Source organism: Geospiza fortis, unplaced genomic scaffold (genome assembly GCF_000277835.1).
Source record: "Geospiza fortis unplaced genomic scaffold, GeoFor_1.0 scaffold145, whole genome shotgun sequence".
NCBI classification, from domain to species: domain Eukaryota; kingdom Metazoa; phylum Chordata; class Aves; order Passeriformes; family Thraupidae; genus Geospiza; species Geospiza fortis.
The window spans coordinates 2,495,876-2,504,106 of record NW_005054362.1 but is presented as its reverse complement, the minus strand read 5'-3'; the positions used below and the strand labels follow the sequence as shown (position 1 = coordinate 2,504,106).

Sequence of the window (8,231 nt, the reverse complement as noted above, 5' to 3'; positions counted from 1 at the left end):
CTTTTGTTAGAGAAAAGCAGTTACTGACACACACTGGCAATAAGGATACAAACGTTTTTATTTTTTTTTTCCTTTTCTATTTTTTATTACTACAGCAATGTCAAGGGATCAGTTGCATTATGTTTTATATTTAAGATAATTAGCAGAATTAAATCTAACCGTGGCCTACGGGAGCCAGGGACTAGAGAAGTCTGCAGCAATAAGGAATTGCTGATGTGGAGAGATGCGGGGGCAGATTAAAATCCTGTCAGCTGTGTCTCCCTTGGAGCAACTACCAGGATGTAGATTATTAAAGGAGCAATATTTAAAATACTTCTGTGTTGCTTTGTTGTTGGGGAGGGGGTTGATAACAGGGCCAGGGCCATGACAGGGTTGTTGGCAGGAAACTGGGCCTGAGCTGTGGGGAAGAGACAGGCAGTAAATTAGCTAAATGTGCATAAATATATCTGTAGATACACATAAATATATAGAGAGAGAGTCCTCTCTATGTATGTGTAGCTATATGTATCTATGGTTCTGCATTTGCCTCTCTCTCTCTATATATATATATATATACACACATATATGCATTTTTTGTGTATTTTATGTACCTATACTGTATGCACTATATATAAAATGTAATATATAATTATATTTTATATATATAAATACATTATTGTAGATATATGAGAGGTCATCTATATATATGATTTATAATATATATTTATTAGTACATACTATATACATGTTGCATATATATTATTATATATCTATTAGATAAAATATAGGTGTGTATATATATATAGGTGTGTGTGTATATATATACACACCTATATATATGTCTATATATATATATATAGGTGTATATACATATATATACACCCCTATATTTTATCTATATAATAGATAAAATATATTTTATCTATATTTTATCTATCTATCTATATAATAGATAAAATATAGGCAATAATAGGCAACTTTATATCATACATAATATAATAATTATATAATAATATAATAATAATATTGTATATTATAATAATATCATGTAGGTGATAAGACCGAAGCATTTGGAGCTCAGCATGACAAGGTGACCACAGCTGCCTTGCATTTAGGTGGGGACTTGTGAAGGTCCTTGTCATGTTCAGTCAACATTTACATCCCATCCCTTGTTACCCTCAGGCCCAATTACAATCAAACTTCATAAAAGCCACAGTAAAACCCAGGGCTTTTCATCTCTATGACTGCCAAGTTAGCAGGAATTACAAGTGGCTGTACCTCAGGTAAACACATTTATGAGGTATTCCAGTATTTATTTTAGTTACCAAACAGTCTCGTGATGGCTGCAGCTTTCTGAGGTTGCACATCCCCAGCCTGCCTGGGCAGTTTATGGGCAGTGGCACCAGTGCCAGGCTCGTTGTGTGGCCAAAGCGCAGTGCCCAAGGGGCTCTGGTGCTCCCCTGCAGCTGCTCTGGTCCTGCAGGTGCTGCTGGGCTCAGCCCAGCCCCGAGTGGCTGCTGTCACATCAAGTGACAATGACACAGCAGTGACAGGGGCCAGCTCCCTGCTGAGTTTCGTTTCTCTCAAGGAAGTGCTTTCTGCAGTAGCTCAAGGTTTATTTATAGACAGTGATAAAGTTGTATTTGCTGGGAGACTGACGTCACGCAGCCACTCACACCACCCCATTTCATCCCGGAAATATTGATTAACCAAGAATGCAAACTTTTAAATTTTTACTACCCTGAGTTCAGCCACAGTCCTACTTAAAGGATTTGTTATATTTAAAGAATTCAAAAATAAAATGATGTGTGGCTAAATGGAACTTGTTTACCCCCACTACTGTCACACTGATTTACTTAAAACCATCCAGGCCAGATAATCACAAGTCTCAAAAAGTAGCAGCACAAATAAAAATAAGCTCTATAAACCACTTGAAATGTAATCTAAGTTAATTTTTGTACAAAAATTTATTCTTACTGTCCAGTCTAATTTTTTTTCTTCAGTCCTATACTTTTTTGGAAAGTGTTTGCTATTTGTAGCTGACAAAAATATCAGAATGACAAACTGTGTGTCTGCAGAGGTTTATTTTGAGATTCCATCAAGACATCCTGTTGTGCAGGATCCAATTTGCTAATGACTTTTAAATACCATTATTGTGGCTGTGGAGAGAGGAAGATGTTTCACTTCATGTGCTCCTGAGAACAAATTTTACTCAGTACCTGTAAGAGAAGCAGTGGAAAATAACCAAGTTGTGAAATAATCCACCAAGGTGAGTAAAGTAGTTTATTTTTTCTCGAAGCAGCTTTCAAGCAAGCTGTTATCTCAGCCCTCCTCAGGCTCCCTCAGTAGCCAAAGCTCCAGTGGCCACACATTAGTTTGAACACCAGCACACAAAGCAGCTGCAGCTCAGCAACAGAGAGCAAAGCTGGCAAAACACAAGTGTCACATCACTGGGGGCAAAAAGGGCATTGAAATAAAGCTCACAAATAGAAAACAGGCTGGTGCAGGCTCTAGGAAGTCAGGTAAAGAAACCAAACCACAAGACTTCTGCAAAAGTATGTTTTTAAGAGCCCTTGAAGCCACAAAAAGCAGCCTTCTGCAAGAAAAGTTATTTTTCTGCTGTGCCCAACCAGGCATGAATTAGATGAGTTTGAACAGCAGAGTATTTAGGGCTGGTATTTCCTGAATGCCCCACTCAGAAAAATGATTGGGGTAACCCAGAAGCACCAGCTAATCAAATCATTTAACAAATGCTTCATGGGTATGCAGGGTTAAATAAAAACAAAAAAATACAAAGCTGGTCTGGATTCCCCTCATACCTTGTGAGACAACACGCCCCAGGCCAAAAGGCATTTCCAGCATTTTCTGCTCAGCCAGGTGGGCTCATTGCAGTGCTGAGAACTTGGTCACCTCCCATCCTCGGTGACTGGCTCCCTCCAGGACGAACAAACCCCTCAGAAATTAGCCCAGCCCCAGCAGTGGTTGCTGGAATAATGTGCAGTTTTAAGTGCACGTAGCAAGGTGTGGTATTATGTGGTGAGAAGGAAACATTTTTAGCTTTGAAGGAAAAAATAATTCCTACTCATCACCTACAGGAGTGCAGAAAAAGCACCTTTGAATGGTTTGGAAATAATAAGCAATGTTTAAAAAACAGCTTTTAGCTTACAGCAGGATCCAGGGTATGCACTGGCACATCTCCCAGCCTCAGCAGCCTGGATTTGTCCTGCAGGTAGGGGGAAAATGGAGAGAGAGAGCAGAGGCTGCCCAGGGACAGCCTCCTGCAGGGACAAGGTGTCCTGGGGCACAGCAGTGGAGACCCAAAAACCCTCAAGGAACACGCCCAGTTCCTGGTGACCAAGTCTTAGAGAGGTGAAGAGGCAAAGCTGTAAAATAATTAATGTACAACCCGAGGGGACTCAAATTACAGGAGCAAGGGCGAGGGAAGGACCTGCAGCCTCCAAAGCCACCTCCGGGGAAGGGACAAGCCAAGGCCACACGGACACTGCAGTGTGTCCCCAGCATGACAGATTTTATTGTGGCATTTTGCTTTTTTAACACCCAAGTGCCACCTGAGTCCCCTCCCTGGCAAGGTGTGACCCTGGCAGGTGACAGCTCCTGTGCACGGGGAACAATCCCAGCCAGACTGGGACACCGACCCCAGGGCTGGAACAGGCACAGCTGGAGTCCCACAGCTCTGCCAGCCACAAAACAGAGCAGATTCTTAGAAGAGCTGAGCTGAAGAGCTGCAGCTTTTACATAACACCTTCCCCTGCCCTCGCCCACCTGCACTGAGTCAGCACAGCAGCTTTTCCTCATCTGCACTCTCCCTTTTCTGCAGAAGGTTATCCAAGCTCTGCAGCCACCACAAAGGGAAGGGATCAAGAAACAATTAAAAAAGGGAATTTCTTCCCTGATCAGTTATTTTGATTTCTATTTTGCGTCACTACTAAAGTGACAGATATCACAGAAAATTACATCAGGTCTTTTCTGCCCTCTGACTCATATTCCTAAATAACTCTGGTTGACTCATTTCTCCTAACTGGGCTGAGATCTAAGATTTTCCTCTCTTAAATAAAAAAACAAAAAAGCTTTCTCCCTTCAGCCTTTCCAAGTGATTCTGAACATTCCCACTAGCTAATTGTAGGAAATTAGATGAAAAGCAAAGAGGTTTTACCTGACAGACAGCCCACCCACCTCATTGCCCTGACTACAACGTGTGAAATCTACTATGAGCAAACCCATCCTGTATCAGCTCCACACAAAATGGATTCGTTATATCCAGTCACTAAAAACACAGCAAACAGATTTACTATGAATAATTAAAGCATTTTGCAGTTTTATGTTCTACATCCACCTAAAACTGAGTTTATGTTGCTACAGAAAAAACCCCATTAGGGTTGAAAATCATGAATAGAACTGCACCAGGACTGAAAGGAGCCACAAGGGGACAGGACACCAAGAGATATGCTATTTTATTTAAAATCAGAACACAGTAGATAACAGAAAGACTTATTATGCAAACAACTCCACTGTATGTTCACAACTCGCTCAGCAGATAAAGCTGCCCCTTGTTAAGGCAGTCCAGGGTCACACAGAGGAACTGCTCAGGCACAGGACGACTCTGCCCCCTCTGAACGCCACGTCCAGCACGGGAGGGTACAAGAATTGCTGCTCTGAGCTCTGCATCTCCGTCGTGATTCCAGTTTGGGAGGGCAGAGAAGTCCCAGGAGAGCTGGAGGCTGAGGCAGTGGAGGTTGGTGCAGTGGTGGGGACGGTGACCTCGAGCAGCCCAGGGGCCTCCCAGGGCAGCTCCTGTTCCCTCCAGCGGTACCGAGGTGACCTGCCTGGATCAGCTGTGCTGGAACAAACCACTCCACCTGCCCTGGGAGCTGCCCTGAGTGCAGTGAGAGCCCCAGGAGTCAGAACTGCAGTCCCAGGTCCAAGTCCCAGCTCACAGAACTGCACACGAGAGACTGGCACAAACAATGCTGCCCAAAGAGAGCATTTCCAATGCTACCAACACTCTAAAGCCGTGTTACACATTGTATTTAAAGGATTTTTCTCCACTCCAATTGCTTTGGGGAAGTATATGCTATTTGTAGCAGACATCAAAAATCCTTTTTATATATATATATATATATATTTATTTTTTTGGCAAGCATCGTGAGCCACCCCCTCTCAAGTCTCAGCTTGCCTATGGCATTTTAATCTCACTATCTTATGAACAGTGCAAATTAGTACAATTCTAAACATCCTAGCCAGAGCAGAATTAATTTATTAGCTATAACAGAACAGGAGAAGGTGTTGAAGGGCAACAGGTTGAAAGCACTGACACAGCTCTTGCCAGGTTAGTGTTTCATCAAGTTTGTTGCTGAAAGGATTGAACAGCTTTCCACAGTCATTCTTCTCCTTTGCCCTTAAACATCACCAGCAGTCAAGTAAATATTTACAGTTTGTGTGCACACACACACACAAAATTAATGGCAAAACGTTTTCCATGAGCAGCTGGACTTCAGTTATGAGCTTGCAATAACTGAAACATCACATTAGTTACATCAGCTATGTTCAAACTTACCCATCAGTGAAGGCAACTATAAGCTTACAAATAGCAGATACAGCTGTTTTTCTGAAATATGAGGGTCAGTTTTTGTAAAAGTCAGTGCTCTCAAAGAGCCCTTCAATTAGAGTTAAGCAATGGCCATTCAAATGATAAAAATGCTAATATCCTAGAATTACAATCACAAGTAGTGATCCTAAGGCACATCAGCCACATGCATATGCAATAATGCATTGTTTTGCTTCCAGACAAAAAAATTGCATTAGCTTTGTCTGTATTTAGTGTGCACAAGAGGTTGTTTTTAGATAAAGTATCCCTGAAAGGTCATTGTTATCACAAAAGTTACCAAAAGACAGAAGATTTAACAAGTAGTAAAAATATTTCTGGACTACTAATACCAATAAAGTCTGATACATAAAATGCAGTGCAAATTCACCATACACTTATCTCTCACCCCCATCACTTCTGAGGACTTCCAACCCTCAGAAAAAAAGTTGGCACCTGATAAGTGTAAAATATACCTGGTTGTTTTTATGAGATCTCAGTAAAACTGAATTGGGAGTGTTTTAGAGTTTTTGTGTAGCAGGCTCAAAGTATGAATTTCTGCCCTCAGATACCACCCTGGTAGCCCCCAGCCACTTTAATTCTTTCTAGGACACATTTCTACAGCAGACTCATGTTTAGCATCCAGATACAACAGCTGCCACCCAAATACCAGCACTAACAGCACAGCAAAGTTACTTGGAAACGAGTCATAATTAACCATGCTTATACAAAGCTTCAGTGAGAAAATAATACCAAGAAAAGATATCACACTATTAAAAAAACCAAAAAACAACCACATCCTGTACCATCACTAGATTACAGAAAAAACACACTTTGCAAACAAATCCAATGCACATTGCTTCACAAAATCCCCCATCTATAAAAACTTGCCAGACTTACACTGGGGAATTGGTTCAGATGCCAGCAACACTGCCCAACCTTCTGCCTTTGTCTGCAGAAGGCAAAACAAGCCAAATGACCATATTCATGTTTTCAGAATTGAGAGCTTCCTGTTATGAGCTTAATTTCAGATTAGTATTTGCTCACCACCACACTCCAGAGGAAATGATTAAGGGACAATCCAGGTCTTACATAAAGAAAAAAAAAGTAGATATTCTGTTCTGACTGATGTTTGTAGTACAAACTCCCAAACAATGTAGTGCATTCCAGCACAATGATACCAAAATAACTGAAATAACCAGGGGCTCTGACAGATTCTGGACTGATTGATAACAAGATCACAGACACATTCTGTGCAAACAACAGGGGTTAAAATCTGCCTCCCCCAGTGCTGGATTAACATACCAGCATGTGTCTGTACCTTAGGCTTCAAGAGTCACATCGAGAGTGAAATCTGAGCTGCCCTAAAAAGCCTCTCCCATCCAGTGGCAGAAGTTAAGAACAGATTCTGTAAGATGCAAACAGCCACCATGGACTTCAAAAGGCTTTTCTTTTTTGCCTACTTGCAGAGAAACATTAACTGCAAACTCCAGAAAGATACACATGCCCCAAACTGCAAAACTAAACGAAATGGGAAAGTTAAAAGTAGTTCTGCCAAGTGAGAGACAGAGTTAAGGGATAAAATTAAATTGTGGAAATTCAAGTGGGCAATTACATGTGAAAATCCAGTATTTGATTAAGAAAATACCCTGCCTAGATTCCTGGAATCACATGGTAGCAAAAGCTAAGCACCTGTGTAAAAAAAATCAATTCTGTATCCCAGGTGTGGAAAAGGAGAGAAAACCCAACTGTTAGAAAGAGTCTTAATAGGCAAGGAAATAAAACTGCCTGGTAAAGTGTCTATAAAACCCTAAACTGGCTCTACAAACAGTTTAGTTTCATTTCAAGAGACCAGGACTTTGAGTGTATCAAGCTATTTAGGAGTGGGAGTAGTGCCTACTTTGATTACACACTGTCTAAGGTAACAACTGAAATGCAGAAATGAAATTCTTGTCCTTTTCCCTGTCTAAACCCCCCCAAGGTCTTGTGACAGGAGTTCCAGCTCAGTGAGCTCTGAAGACACCAAGCACCTGGGCCTGGGTGCAGGAGGATGCTGAGGGGGTCCTGTGCACACCCCTGCCCAGCAGTCAGGTATGGCTGTTACCATCCCAACACTGTCACAGAATTCCTTAGAGGGACAACCAGCTCCCCGTTTGCCACACATCCATCCAGCTGCCAGGGGAATACATCAGAACACGGGAGGATGCTGATCTACCATCACTGAGGAATTCAGAGCGTGACTCTGTTTGTAACGTCAGCAAATCCACTGCCAGTGCCTTCCCAATTCGATGGACTTACAGAATTTAGACCTCATCACCTTCCTAGGAAAACCTTGTCACCACTGACCTTTGCAAACAAACATCACATTTAGCAAAGCAATTGCAAACCTCTGTGCCACAGCTCGGCCTTTGTGCTCCATTGTGCAAAGAACAGAGGCTCCCATTGCCCACAGCAAGTCTCTGATGGGGGAAAAGGAAATATAAGCACCAATACAAGAGTCAGGCGCACCCAAATATTTACTGGAGGATGAAGCCAGGATGTGGTGGAAGGCGAGGTGGTCTCTGGGGCAGAGGTGGAGGATAGGGTGGCACAAACTGAGCCGGGCATCCCGGCTGGGGCGCCTGGCTCGAGGGCTGAGCCGCTCCCGGCC

The 8,231-nt window shown here is 42.3% G+C and overlaps 1 protein-coding gene across 1 annotated transcript in view; it reads right to left on the bottom strand.

Moving 5' to 3' along the window:
- Window positions 1–4,433: 4,433 nt before the first annotated feature.
- The window catches only part of VPS37B (VPS37B subunit of ESCRT-I), a 5,988-nt gene continuing 2,190 nt past the window's right edge, over window positions 4,434–8,231 (bottom strand). Inside the window, 1 exon segment of the mRNA XM_031059491.1 lies at window positions 4,434–8,231. This exon segment is cut by the window's right edge and continues 45 nt beyond it. Coding sequence (XP_030915351.1) covers window positions 8,098–8,231 — 134 coding nt within the window. The 3' untranslated portion in view covers window positions 4,434–8,097.